Source organism: Scyliorhinus canicula, chromosome 15, assembly GCF_902713615.1.
Source record: "Scyliorhinus canicula chromosome 15, sScyCan1.1, whole genome shotgun sequence".
NCBI classification, from domain to species: Eukaryota; Metazoa; Chordata; class Chondrichthyes; order Carcharhiniformes; family Scyliorhinidae; genus Scyliorhinus; species Scyliorhinus canicula.
In genome coordinates, this window is record NC_052160.1 from 79,642,477 (window position 1) to 79,657,633 (window position 15,157).

The following is a 15,157-nucleotide window of genomic DNA, read 5'->3' on the forward strand; positions in this document are numbered from 1 at the left end:
TGGTGAACTTGTGGAATTCTCTACCACAGAAGGCTGTGAAGGCCAAATCACTGAATATATTTAATAAGAAAATAGAGAGATTCTAAACTCTAACTGCATCAAGGGGTATGGGGACAGCATGGGAATATAATGTTGAGACAGAGGATCAGCCATGATCTTATTGAATGGGAAAGCCGGCTCCAAGGATCAAATTACCTCTTCCTGCTCCTGTTTTCTATGTTTCTATGTTACATTTATGGGGATATCTCAAAATACACAGAATAGATACATTCAACGAGAAAGGAAAAATTCCAAAAGGAGCACACACCATCCGTGGTTAATTCATAATGTTAAAGATAGTATCAAACTTAAAGAAAAAGTATATAATTGTACAAAGAAAATTAGACAGAATATAAAAAAACAGTAAAGAAGGATTGAAACATTAATAAGGAGGGACAAAATTAGAGTCGAAATATAAAAATAAAGAGTAAAGTTTCTTTCGATATTGAAACAAAGAGTTAATAAAGTGAGTCTGGGGAATTAATAATGGAGAATAAGGAGATGGCAGGTATTCACTATAAAGGATACAAGTGACACCCCAGAAGCAACTATAAACCAGGAAATGGAAGGGAGGGAGGAACGCAGGACATTACTGCCACCAGAGAAGTGATACTGAGTAAATTGTTGGAGCTGTCGGCTGACAAGAGCCTAGGTCCTGGTGGACTGCATCATAGGGTTTAAAATATGTGTTTAGTGAGATAATTGATGCAGTAGTTTTAATCTTCCAAAACTTCCTATATTCAGGGAAGGTCCCATTAGATTAGAAAATAGTGAATGTAACTCCATTATTCAAAAAGGGAGGAAAACAGAAAGTGAGAAACTACAGGCCAGTTAGCCTAACATCTGCAATAGGGAAAATTCCAGAAGAGATTATTAATGATGCTTAGCAGAGCACATAGATAAATTCAAGGTAACCAGGCAGAGTCTTCATGGTTTTGTGAAAGGGAAATCATCTTTAACCAATTTATTGATGTTGGACAGACTTTTACAGGCAAGGTTATGGGAGGCAGTTGGCAAAGTAGTGAAGTAGTGTTGAGACCACAACCAAGTGGTAACATGTGCTGTGGATAAAGGGGAACCTTTAGATGTCTTGGACTTAGGTTTCCAGAAGGTATTTAATAAGCTGCCTCATCAAACACTATTGTTAATAGCTCATGGCGTAAGGGATAACATATTGGCATAGATGAAAGTCTGGTGAATTAACAGGAAGCAGAGAGTAGGCATAAAGGCGAGAGTGGTCCTAAAGGAAGAGTGCTAAATTGGGGAAAGCCAAGTATACCAAAATTCGGCAGGAACTAGGGAATGTGGATTGGGAGCAACTATTTTAAGGGTAAATCCACATTTGAAATGTGGGAGTCTTTTCAGGAAAGGTTGATTAGAGTGCAGGACAGACATATCCCTGTGAAAATGAGGGATAGAAATGGCAAGATTAGGGAACCATGGATGACGGGTGGAATTGTGAGACTAGCTAAAATGAAAAAGGAAGCATACTTAAGGTCTAGGCGACTGAAGACAGACGAAGCTTTGGGAGAATATCGGGAATGTAGGACCAATCTGAAACGAGATCTAGGCGACTTAAAACTGATGAAGCTTTGGAGGAATATCGGGAAAGTAGGACAAATCTCAAATGCACAATAAAGAGGGCTAAAAGGGGTCATGAAATATCTTTGGCGAACAGGGTTATGGAAAATCCCAAAGCCTTTTATTCGTATATAAGGAGCAAGAGAGTAACTGGAGAAAGGATTGGCCTACTCCCAGGCTGGGAGGGCCGAAGGGCCTGTTCCTGTGCTGTAATTTTTCTTTGTACTCGAAGACAAATTTAAAGTGCTCAATTCTTTTTTTTCCAATTAAGAGGCAATTTAGCATGGCCAATCCACCAGCCCTGCACATCTTTTGGGTTGTGGGCATGAAACCCACGCAGACACAGGGAGAGCGTGCAAACGCCACACGGACAGTGACCCAGGGCGGGATCAAACCCGGATCCTCAGCGCTGTGAGGCAGCAGTGCTAACCACTGTGCCACCGTGCTGCTTCTCGGGGTCACTCATTTATGACAGAGATGAGGAAAGAAATGTTCTCTTAGAGGATTATGAGTCTCTCTTCCTCTAAAGGTGGTTGAGGCAGAGTCTTTGAATATTTTTAAGGCTGAAGTTGATTGACAAGGGGTTGACAGGGTAGGCAGGAATGTGGGGTTGAGGTTACATTCTGACCAGCCATGATATTATTGATAGGCGGGGCAGGCTTGAGGGGCTGAATGGCCTATTCATGCTCCTAATTCATCTGCCCCTATGTACTTCTGAAGAAGAACTTGACCTGAAGAATAACTTGACCTTATGTCTAAAGCATGTGGAATAGTCGACACAAAGTGAACACTAGATTGTACATCTGAAATAATATGCTCTATGCCATCCAGTTCTCTCAAAACCCTTGGATGTACCGCGCAGGCAGTCACTATAATTCAGGCTAAATCTGCTCATTTCCTTCTTAAAAATGTAAGATTACACAGAAGAAAAATGAATCAGTGGTGTAAAGTAACAAACAATATACCTAGCTCCATTTGTTCATTGCAAATTCCTAACAATTCAGTAAATATTCAGTTTGCAAATATCCATGTTGCAAATCCATACAAACACTTAATATGATTAACAACTCTACTTCTGAATTAATAAGCAACTGGCACAAAAGATTGTTTTAAAGTTATTCCATCCTTTCACTTAATAACCTGTTGTTTCATATATAAAGGTATAATATTAAATTCCTTGTCAATTGAAGCTGAATGGGTCCTGGTGGATCTGGCACATATGCCTCTCTCTCATTAAAATAAACTTTCAACAAATTCAGTGACTTTTAACGTTCTGGAAATAAGATTGTCTTATTTTTTGCCAGTATATTCGCCCCACTCCATCTCTATCCAAAACTGCAATGTAGTTCCAACAGTGGCCCTGGGTCATTCACTAGCTCAGTCACATGGAACACACCAGAATGACAGGGAGTGGGATAGCTTGATCTTGGTTTCGGACAATGCTCGGCATAACATCGAGGGCTGAAGGGCCTGTTCTGTGCTGTACTGTTCTATGTTCTATGTTTGCAAATCCGATGAACACCAACAACGCAGAGCTCAATCCCTAGTCAAGTTGAGGGGGATTGGGCGGCCTGCCTCCTCACGCCACCTGCAGAATAAAATTGTGGCACCTTGCTGTGCCATAGTCAATAGTTGCCAAGAGAACAGACTAAGAATGTATTCTAAATGTTTGAATCCCCAGTTTGCAACAAGCACAACTATGAACAAAGAGAATTTATATGTTTTAATACATGTATAAAATATATCCAATAGATAGATTGGTAGGTGAATGACTGCAGTCACTTCTTCATAGAGCAGATGGAAGTGAATCCAATTGTAGCTTGCCTCCCAGTATGAGGGTTGAGTGTGTTTTAGGAAGTCAGGCATTTTAAACTGTTATTTTTTTCAACCCAATGCAAGGTGAAGTTACACCAGCAGTGCGTTTGCTCAGATTCACATTATTGTGGCTGAAACTTTAAGGAAAGGTTTCATAATTAATTTTTAATTTAAATTAATTTTTCACCATTAATCCCTTTTGCAATAGCAAACATAATAATCACTGTGTGTCATCAAAGAGTAGGCCAACATGTGTGTGGGGGAGGGGGGAGGGGGCAAAGCAACTCAGCATAGGATGGTTCAAAGAGTGGATCATCATGGGGAGGGGTGTGGTCAAAGAGTGGGCCAGCATTAGAGGAACCAAACTGTGGTAAAAGTGGTGCGGGGTTGGGGGAGGATCAAAGTGTGGATCATCACGGAGGAGTCGAGAGTGTCAAGAGTGGGTCAACATAGGGGGGTTGGAAGAATGGGCCAATTTGGAGGGATGGTCAAAGAGTGGGACAAGATGGTGGGGTGGAAGAGTGAAGAATCAAAGCGCTTCAAAAAGAAGTTAAACATGGGGGTCAAAGAGTGGGTCACAGTGGGTACCATTGTTGCTTCACACCTCCGGGGTCCCACGTTCAATTCCCGGCCGGGCCCCTGTCTGTGCGGAGTCTGCACGTTCTCCCTATGTCTGTGTGGGTTTCCTCTGGGTGCTCCGGTTTCCTCCCGCAAGTCCCGAACAGCGCCGGAATGTGGCAACTAGGGGCTTTTCACAGTAGCTTCATTGCAGTGTTAATGTAAGCCTACTTGTGACAATAAACATTATTATAAGATTATTATTATGAGATTCGGGACAAATCGAGCAGCTCAAAACTGGGCATCAATGGGGCATTGTGGGTCATTAGAAGTAGCACATAATCAACCACGATCTGCAAGTCTTCGGGCACTGAGGCAGCCCATGCCAGCAAGCGCCAAGACCAAGGCAACATTTTGGCTTGGACTGTTAAGTGGCAAGTAAGATTCACACCACACAAGTGCTATACAATAACCGTCCTCAAGGGGCAGGCTATTTCGGAATGAGATGTAGAGGAATTTCTTCACTTAGAGGGTGGGGAATTGCTGGAATTCTCAACCCTAGAGGACAGTGGAGACTCAGTCATTGAATCTGTTCAAGACAGAGATTGACAGACTTCTAAAGACACCAAAGGATACGGGGATAGTGTGGGAAAATGGCATTGAAGATCGGCTATGATCCAGTGGAAAAGCAGAGAAGGCTCAAGGGGCCGAATGGCAACTCGTACTCATATCTCCTATGTTCCCAACAAGACAGAATCTAACCATTTCCCCATGTCATTCAATGGCATTACCATAATTGGATCCCCCACTATCAACACCCTGGGGGTTTCCAATGATCAGAAACTGAATTGGACCAGCCATATAAATACTGTGGCTACAAGAGCAAGTAAGAGGCTGGGAATCTTGCGGCGAGTAACTCACCTCCTGACCCCACAAAGCCTGTCCACCACCTACAAGGTTCAGGTCAGGAGAGAGATGGAATATTCTCCACTTGCCTGGATGAGTGCAGTTCCAACGACACTCAAGAAACTCGACACCATCCAGAACAATTTTTTGATTGAATTAAACATTTACCTGTAACCTCCCCCCACTGTTCCACCTTGTGATGATCTCCTCCTCCACGTTTGCACATTACTTTCTCAAATTCCCTCTGTGTTTATTTTTTGTTCTCTGTTCATTCTGACATTGTGGGCACTTTCTAAATTTAAACTTCTCCTGAGGATCCGTGTGCTTAGCAGCTCTCTATACGCCTGATCTTGTTCCTGGTGCTGAGAATGCTGTGATCACAGCAAAACAACCTGAGTGAACGTACAGTGACTATCCCATTCACAGTAGCTGCAGTTTTATTTATTAAACAAACATTTCCCTCCAATGTGCACAGGGCAATCCCCAACCTTCCATTACCTGGACAAAGGATGATCAGCCTGTGGACACAGCCTGTGTCAATATCCGGAATAGTTCCTTGGGCACAATCTTATTCATCAGGAAGCTGGAGAGAAAGGATTCCGGGAAATACAAGCTCACAGCCCAGATGGACACCCTGGTGGATGCAGTGGTCATTGACATCCAGATTGTTGGTATGCAAGTATTTCATACTTCGAAAGATGGCCTGTGCATCTATTTTGAAATTTATAAATGTGCTGAATTTAAAAGTGGATACAGGCAGATGCAGGATAACTGCAGGTCATTTCAGTGGCAACACACCTGTCTCTGAGTCAGAAACTTTATTGGTTCAGGTACCTGGGACTTCGATGTTGTGGCCATTTCAGAGACATGGATAGAGCAGGGACAGGAATGGTTGTTGCAGGTTCCGGGGTTTAAATGTTTCAGTAAACTCAGGGAAGGTAAAAGAGGGGGAGGTGTGGCATTGTTAGTCAAGGACAATATTACGGTGGCAGAAAGGACGTCTGATGCGGACTCGTCTTCTGAGGTAGTATGGGCTGAGGTTAGAAACAGGAAAGGAGAGGTCACCCTGTTGGGAGTTTTCTATAGGCCTCCAAAAGTTCCAGAGATGTAGAGGAAAGGATTGCAAAGATGATTCTGGATAGGAGCAAAAGTAACAGGGTAGTTGTTATGGGGGACTTTAACTTTCCAAATATTGACTGGAAACGCTATAGTTTGAGTACTTTAGATGTCAGGAGGATTTCCTGACACAGTATGTAGATAGGCCAACAAGAGGCGAGGCCACATTGGATTTGGTACTGGGTAATGAACCAGGCCAGATGTTAGATTTGGAGGTAGGTGAGCACTTTGGTGATAGTGACCACAATTCAGTTATGTTTACTTTAGCGATGGAAATGGATAGGTATATAATGCAGGGCAAGAGTTATAGCTGGGGGAAAGGCAATTATGATGCAATTAGGCAAGCCTTAGGATGCATAGGATGGGGAAGGAAACTGCAGGGGATGGGCACAATTGAAATGTGAAGCTTGTTCAAGGAACAGCTACTGCGTGTCGTTGTTAAGTATGTACCTGTCAGGCAGGGAGGAAGTGGTCGAGCGAGAGAACCGTGGTTTACTAAAGTAGTTGAATCACTAATTCAGCCGGGGGATGGGAACCTAAATTGTAGTCCCAGTGTACAGGATGTTGAGAGTCGTGAGGTCAGGGATAGGGTTAAAAGTTCGAGAGAGGGCACTAGAAAGCAAGACGCTGGTTTGAAGTGTGTCTACTTCAACGCCAGGAGCATCCGGAATAAGGTGGGTGAGCTTGCAGTATGGGTTGGTACCTGGGATCTCGATGTTGTGGCGATTTCGGAGACATGGGTAGAGCAGGGACAGGAATGGTTGTTGCAGGTTCCAGGATTTAGATGTTTCTGTAAGAACAGAGAAGATGGTAAAAGAGGGGGGGGTGTGGCATTGTTAATCAAGGAAAGTATTACAGCGGTAGAAAGGACGTTTGAGGACTCGTCTACTGAGGTAGTATGGGCCGAGGTTAGGAACAGAAGAGGAGAGGTCACCCTGTTGGGAGTTGTCTATAGACCTCCAAATAGTTCCAGAGATGTAGAGGAAAGGATTGCAAAGATGATTCTCGACAGGAGCGAGAGTAACAGGGTAGTTGTTATGAGGGACTTTAACTTTCCAAATATTGACTGGAAATACTATAGTTCGAGTACTATAGATGGGTCAGTTTTTGTGCAGTGTGTGCAGGAGGGTTTTCTGACACAGTATGTAGACAGGCCAACAAGGGGCGAGGCCACATTGGATTTGGTACTGGGTAATGAACCCGGCCAGGTGTTAGATTTAGATGTAGGTGAACACTTTGGTGATAGTGATCACAATTCGGTTATGTTTACTTTAGCAATGGGCAGGGATAGGTATATACCGCAAGGCAAGAATTATAGCTAGGGGAAAGGCAATTATGATGCTATTCGGCAAGATTTAGGATGTATAGGATGGGAAAGGAAACTGCAGGGGATGGGTACAATCGAAATGTGGAGCTTTTTCAAGGAACAGCTACTGCGTGTCCTTGATAAGTATGTACCTGTCAGGCAGGGAGGAAGTTGTCGAGCAAGGGAACCGTGGTTTACTAAGGAAGTTGAAGCACTTGTCAAGAGGAAGAAGAAGGCATATGTTAGGAGGAGACATGAAGGCTCAGTTAGGGCACTTGAGAGTTACAAGTTAGCCAGGGAGGACCTAAAGGGAGAGTTAAGAAGAGCGAGGAGAGGACACGAAAAGTCGTTGGTGGATAGGATCAAGGAAAACCCTAAGGCTTTCTATAGATATATCAGGAACAAAGGAATGACTAGAGTAAGATTAGGGCCAATCAAGGAAAGTAGTGGAAAGTTGTGTGTGGAATCAGAGGAGATAGGGGAAGCGTTAAATGGATATTTTTCGTCAGTGTTTACACTGGAGAAAGACAATGTTGTCGAGGAGAATACTCAGGTTCAGTCGACCAGGCTAGATGGAATTGAGGTTTATAAGGAGGAGGTGTTAGCAATTTTGGAAAGTGTAAAAATAGATAAGCCCCCTGGGCCAGATGGGATTTATCCTAGGATTCTCTGGGAAGCCAGGGAGGAGATTGCAGAGCCTTTGTCCTTGATCTTTATGTCGTCTTTGTCGACAGGAATAGTGCCAGAAGACTGGAGGATAGCAAATGTTGTCCCCTTGTTCAAGAAGGGGAGTAGAGACAACCCTGGTAATTATAGACCTGTGAGCCTTACTTCAGTTGTGTGTAAAATGTTGGAAAAGGTTATAAGAGATAGGGTTTATAATCATCTTGAAAAGAACAAGTTGATTAGCGATAGTCAACACGGTTTTGTGAAGGGTAGGTCATGCCTCACAAACCTTATTGAGTTTTTTGAGAAGGTGACCAAACAGGTGGATGAGGGTAAAGCGGTTGATGTGGTGTATATGGATTTCAGTAAGGCGTTTGATAAGGTTCCACACGGTAGGCTATTGCAGAAAATAAGGAAGTATGGGATTGAAGGTGATTTAGCGGTTTGGATCAGTAATTGGCTAGCTGAAAGAAGACAGAGGGTGATGGTTGATGGCAAATGTTCATCCTGGAGTTCAGTTACTAGTGGTGAACCGCAAGGATCTGTTTTGGGGCCACTGCTGTTGGTCATTTTTATAAATGACCTGGAGGAGGGTGTAGAAGGATGGGTGAGCAAATTTGCGGATGACACTAAAGTCGGTGGAGTTGTGGACAGTGCAGAAGGATGTTGCAGGTTACAGAGGGACATCGATAAGCTGCAGAGCTGGGCTGAGAAGTGGCAAGCGGAGTTTGATGCAGAAAAGTGTGAGGTGATTCATTTTGGAATGAATAACAGGAAGACAGAGTACTGGGCGAATGGTAAGATTCTTGGTAGTGTGGATGAGCAGAGAGATCTGGGATTCACAACCCTTTGGGTGAAGAAGTTCCTCCTAAACTCAGTCCTAAATCTACTTCCCCTTATTTTGAGGCTATGCCCCCTAGTTCTGCTTTCACCCGCCAGTGGAAACAACCTGCGCACATCTATCCTATCTATTCCCTTCATAATTTTATATGTTTCTGTACGATCCCCCCTCATCCTTCTAAATTCCAACGAGTACAGTCCCAGTCTACTCAACCTCTCCTCGTAATCCAACCCCTTCGGTTCTGAGATTAACCGAGTAAATCTCCTCTGCACACCCTCCAGTGCCAGTATGTCCTTTCTCAGGTATGCAGCCCAAAATTGAACACAATACTCCAGATGTAGCCTCACTAACACCTTATACAATTGCAGCATAACCTCCCTAGTCTTAAACTCCATCTCTCTGGCAATGAAGGACAAAATTCCATTCGCCTTTTTAATCACATGTTGATAAACCAACTTTTTGCGACTCATGCACTCGCACACACAGGTGTCTCTGCATAGCAGCGTGTTTTAATATTTTATCATTTAAATAATAATCCCTTTTGCTGTTATTCCTACCAAAATGGATAACCTCACATTTGTCAACATTGTATTCCATCTGCCAGACCCTAGCCCATTCACTTAAACTATCCAAATCTCTCTGCAGACTTCCGGTTTCCTCTGCACTTTTTGCTTTACCACTCATCTTAGTGTCGTCTGCAAACTTGGACACATTGCCCTTGGACCCCAACTCCAAATCATCTATGTAAATTGTGAACAATTGTCGGCCCAACACTGATCCCTGAGGGACACCACTAGCTACTGATTGCCACCCAGAGAAACACCCATTAATCCCCACTCTTTGCTTTCTATTAATTAACCAATCCTCTATCCATGCTACTTTACCCTTAATGCCATGCATCTTTATCTGATGCAACAATCTTTTCTGTGGCACCTTGTCAAAGGCTTTCGGGAAATCCATATGTACCACATCCATTGGCTCCCCGTTATCTACCACTCTGGTAATGTCCTCAAAAAATTCCACTAAATTAGTTAGGCACGACCTGCTTTTAATGAACCCATGCTGCCTCTGCCCAATGGGACACTTTCTATCCAGATGCCTCGCTATTTCTTGATGATAGATTCCAGCATCTTCCCTACTACCAAAGTTAAGCTCACTGGCCTATAATTACCCGCTTTCTGCCTACCTCCTTTTTTAAAACAGTGGTATCACGTTTGCTCATTTCCAATCCTCCAGGACACCCCAGAAGTCTAGTGAATTTTGGTAAATTATCACTAGTGCATTTGCAATTTCAGTAGCCATCTCTTTTAGCATTCTGGGATGCATTCCATCAGGGCCAGGAGACTTGTCTACCTTTAGCCCCATTAGCTTGGCTTAGTGATAGCAATCATCTCAAGGTCCTCACCTGTCATAGCCTCATTTCTATCAGTCACTGGCATGTTATTTGTGTCTTCTACTATGAAGACCGATGCAAAAAACCTGTTCTGTTCCTCAGCCATTTCCTCATCTCCCATTATTAAAACTCCCTTCTCATCCTCAAAGGACCAATATTTACCTTAGCCACTCTTTTTTGTTTTATATATTTGTAGAAACTTTTACTATCTGCTTTTATATTCCTGAGCAAGTTTACTCTCATAATCTATCTTACCCTGGTGTGTATAAAAGTGGGACGCAGACAGCCCTCCCCCTCTTTGGCTGATGTGACTGGGAGGAGAACGGGAACAGAAATTTAGCTTGGGGCTGCTGGTGTGGTCAGGCCTAGTTGCAGAGCATCGAAAAGTTTTAACCTTGTTTACTAGTGCAGTTTTTGAAGTAAGAGTTCACGCAGTTATTTAAGTTGTGTTGCTCAAGAAACCTTCCATCAAACTTCTGGATGACTTCTAGCCTTCTTTCAGAGTGTCTACTGTAACTGAGTTGAGCAGCACAGATTACCATTTCTACAGGTAACAAAACATGGTACAGGAGTGTCTTTAATTGAACAGCACTAGATACATTAGGTTAGAGACCAGAAAGAACCAAGGCAACCAGCAAAAGCAACGGGCCGGCCGCTCGACAGTGGAAGACTTCGCAGTATTTTGATTCCAAACAACCTACTGAAGCGATGGATCACACGCTACTTCCAGAGATGCTGAAAACTACCGGTAATTTAAATAGTAACTGGAAAATGTAAAAACAGCAGCTTCAGATATACATGGCAGCTATGGACCTAAATGCAGCCACCAACGAGAGAAAGATTGGAATATTACTCTCAACGGCAGGCCGGCAGGCGGTAGACATTTATAACTCGTTTACGTATGGTGATACTGAAGATAAAACTAAATATCAAGTGATAATGGCAAAATTTAATGACCACTGTAAATCACAATCAAATGAAATCATGGAACGATTTAACCTGCATAACAGATTCCAAAAGAATGGGGCGACTATCTCTAATTTTATCACAGATCTCCGCTTGCTAGCACAAGGCTGCAACTATGCTGATGTAACAGACTCCATCATCAGGGATCAATTAATCTATGGTCTTTCCGACGAAAATTTAAGGGAATCATTAATGCAGCAAAATGATTTAACATTAAAAACCACAATAGCAAAATGCTTACAGCAAGAGCAGAAAAAATAGCAGTACCTGGAATTTCTTGAAAAAAAGACATGGAGAAAGTACTCCACAAAGTAGAAGATGTAACAATGGTGGCTTCTCCTCACAGGCCTTTTCCGGCGGCTGGCGTCATTACGGCATGTCTGCGCATGCGCGCAGTCAGGACAGACGCGATCCCGGAAGAACCCGGTATACGCATGCTCAAGACACTGCGCATGCGCAGTTTGCAAAATACCGGCCCCAGCCCGAAGAGCGGGTCGCGCATGCGCGATCGCTGCCGACGTGTGACGTCACGGACATCATGACGTGCTACCGCTGTGGCACCGCCCATTTAAAAGGGAAATGTCCTGCACAAGGGAAAAGATGTCTAAAGTGCTCTAAGATGAATAATTTTGCCTCCCAGTGTCAGTCCACAGCCAAATACTACTCTCCAATGCAAAGGCATGGAAACTTCAAGGTTCGCACAGTAGATGCAATGGACACTCGGACACCCGAAGAAAATGTTTCTGACCATGAAGAGTTCCACTCCTGGGAGAATACATACGCCACAGCGGAACCACATGAGCTGACCACACAGCCTCGATACGTGCATATCGTTGAATCCACAAGCGAATGAAGGGGAAGCTGTCCCCTTCCTGACTGGACCCCAACACTTACCTTAGAGACACTAGTTAGTTATTTTCAATGGGACCTTGAAACTCAGCTGCTTTATGGCAGCTAGTGCTATAAAAAGGGGCGTGTCGTAGTTCACTCTGATTCTTTTAGAACTCGGGGAACCACTGCCTGGATCTCATCCAGTCTTAGTCAGGAAAGTCGGGCGAGGCAGGCATAGATGGAATTTGGCACAGCTAAGTGAGTAGAGAGTGGCAATGTGATGCTCCAAGTAGGATGAGTGGCAGATTGTACAAAATGTAAATGCAAAAGTTTCCCCAGTCCCAGAGGACTGTAAGCTGCTCTTCCTTTTGAGTGATTTAACTGGAGGATCGCCACAACTCAGACAGGGGGCAAAGTTGAGAAGGCGGGGTCTTCATGCCTATATAAGGAACAGCAAAGAATGACTAAAAGATTAATAAGGAAGGAGAACTTGGGGTACGAGAGAAAGCTAGCAAGAAATATAAAAACAGACAGTAAGAATTTTTATGGGTATTTAAAAAGGAAAGTGTGTGTTCGTCCTTCGGAGAATGAGGGGGCTGATTTAGCACAGTGGGCTAAATAGCTGGCTTGTAAAGCAGAGTAAGGCCAGCAGGGCAGGTTGAATTCCCGTACCAGCCTCCCCGAACAGAAATGTGGTGACTCGGGGCTTTTCACAGTAACTTAATTTGAGAAAATTATTAGCACTAAAATCTGACAAGCCTCCAGGTTCTGATGGACTTCATCCCAGGATCTCAGAAGTCGCTGCTCAGATAGTAGATGCATTGTGTTTAAAATTAAAATTGGAAAATAGTGAATGCAACTCCTCTATTCAGGTTAAGAGAGATACAGAAAGCAGCAAACTACCAACCAATGTCCTTAAACATCTGTCATAAGGAAAGTGCTGGAATCTGTTATTAAAGAAATTATAGCAGGATACTTTGAAAATCTCACTGTAACCAGGCAGAGCCATATGGTTTTGAGAAAGGGAAATCATATTTATTTAATTTATTGGAGTCCTGTGGGGAAGTAACAAGCTATATAGATAAAGGGGAACGTGTGGATGTGGTGTGTTTAAATTTCCAGAAGACATTTGAGAAAATGCTAGGCCAAAGGTTATTATGCAAAATAAGAGCTCATAGTACAGGGGGTAACATATTAACACGGGTAGAGGATTAGTTAGTTAGCTAACGGGAAACAAAGTCAGCATAAATGGGTAATTTTCAGGCTTGCAAGATGTGACGAGGGGAGTGTCACAGGGATCATTTATATCAATGGTTTTGATGAAGAGACAAAATGTATGGATGCTAGATTTGCTGATGAGACAAAGATAGGGAGGAAAGTAAATTGTGAAGTGGACATAAGGAATACAGGTAGGTTAAGTGAGTGGACAAAATTTGGGAGATGGAATATAATGTGGGAAAATGTGAACTTATTCTCTTTGGCAGGACGCAATAGAAAAACAGCAAATTATTTAAATGGAGATTGGAGAGCTCTGGGGGATCTGGGTGTCCTGGTACATGAAACACAAAGTTAATATGCAGTAAGTGATCAGGAGAACAATGGGATGTTATTTATTGCAAGGGGAATGGAACATAAAAGTAGAGATGTTTTACTGCAATTGTTCAGGGTGTTAGTGAGACCACACCAGGAATACTGAATGAAAAATAAAATGAAAATTGCTTATTGTCACGAGTAGGCTTCAATGAAGTTACTGTGAAAAGCCCCTAGTCTCCACATTCCGGCGCCTGTCCGGGGAGGCTGGTACGGGAATCGAACCGTGCTGCTGGCCTGCTTGGTCTGCTTTAAAAGCCAGCGATTTAGCTCAGTGAGCTAAACCAGTTTTTGTTTCCTTATTTCAGAAAGGATATAAATAGTCAGACGTGGTTCATAGAAGGTTCACTCGATTGATACCTGGGATTGAGGGGGAAAGACTTGGAGGCTGGGCTGTAGCAAACAGAATTTAGAATAATGAGAAGTGACCCTATTGAAACATCAGATTCAAAGGGGATTTGGCAGGGTGGATGTTGAAAGGATGTTTCCCCTTGTTGGGGAGTCAGGAGCTAGTGTAAAAATAAGGGTCTCCTATTTAAGACAGAAATGAGATTCTTTTTTCTCTCAGAGGGTGGTGAATCTCTGGAACTTTCTTCTTCAAAAGACGGTGGAAGCAGGGTCAGCAAATATTTTTTCTTAATTAACAAGGGAGTGAAAGGTTATTGGGGGCCGACAGGGATGTGGGGTTGAGGTCACAATCAGATCGGCCATGATCTTATTGAACAACAGAGCAGGCACGAGGGGCCAAATTACCTCCTCTTGCTCCGAGTTTACATGTTCACATGGCACAGGTTAATGGTAGTTTTTCAGGCTGGAGAAAGGTTTGTAATAGAGTTTCCCAGGATTCAGTTTTGGAACCTTTGCTCTTCCTGATACGACCTGGACCTTGGTGTACGGGGCACAGCTTCAAAACTTGAAAATGTAACAAAACCTGTGAATAGGATAATGTAGAACTGGAATGAGCAGACTGGTGGTAGATGTACGTCAATGCAGAGAAATGTGAAGTGATTCATTTTGGTAGAAAGAACATAGAGAAACAATAAAAGGGTATAATTCTAAAAGAGCAGAGTGGGGGTTGATGTGCATGAACCATTGAAAGGGCAGGACAGGAGGAGAGTGGGTAATAAAGCAGATAGTATTCTGGGCTTTTTTAATAGGGACAAAGAGTCGAGCGAGGAGGTGGTGCTGGATTTATACAAGACATGAATTAGACCTCAGCTGGAATATTGCATCCAGTTCCGAGCACCACACCATAGGAAAGATAGGAATGCATTGGAGAGAGTTCAGAAAAGATTGACGAGAATAGTTCCAGCGATAAGGAACTTGAGTTATGTAGATAGATTGGAGAAGTTGGGATAGTTTTCCCAGGCGTAGAGAAGGTTGAGAGGAGGTTTGATAAAGGTATTCTAAATCATGCTCTAACTGAGTAGATAGGAAGAAACTGTCCCCATTGGTGGAAGGATTGAGAATGAGAAAACACAGGATTAGAGTAATTGGCAACAGAAGAAGTGACACCTGGTTTCACACAGCGAGTGGTCAGTGTTTGGAA

General features: G+C 43.2%; 1 protein-coding gene across 1 annotated transcript in view; it reads left to right on the forward strand.

Moving 5' to 3' along the window:
• Positions 1-15,157, forward strand: part of LOC119978160 (myosin-binding protein H-like) — a 226,472-nt gene that overhangs the window by 128,824 nt on the left and 82,491 nt on the right. The window contains exon 5 of the mRNA XM_038819597.1: positions 5,375-5,570. Within this exon, the coding sequence (XP_038675525.1) occupies positions 5,375-5,570 (196 nt within the window). The remainder of the gene's footprint in view (positions 1-5,374; positions 5,571-15,157) is intronic.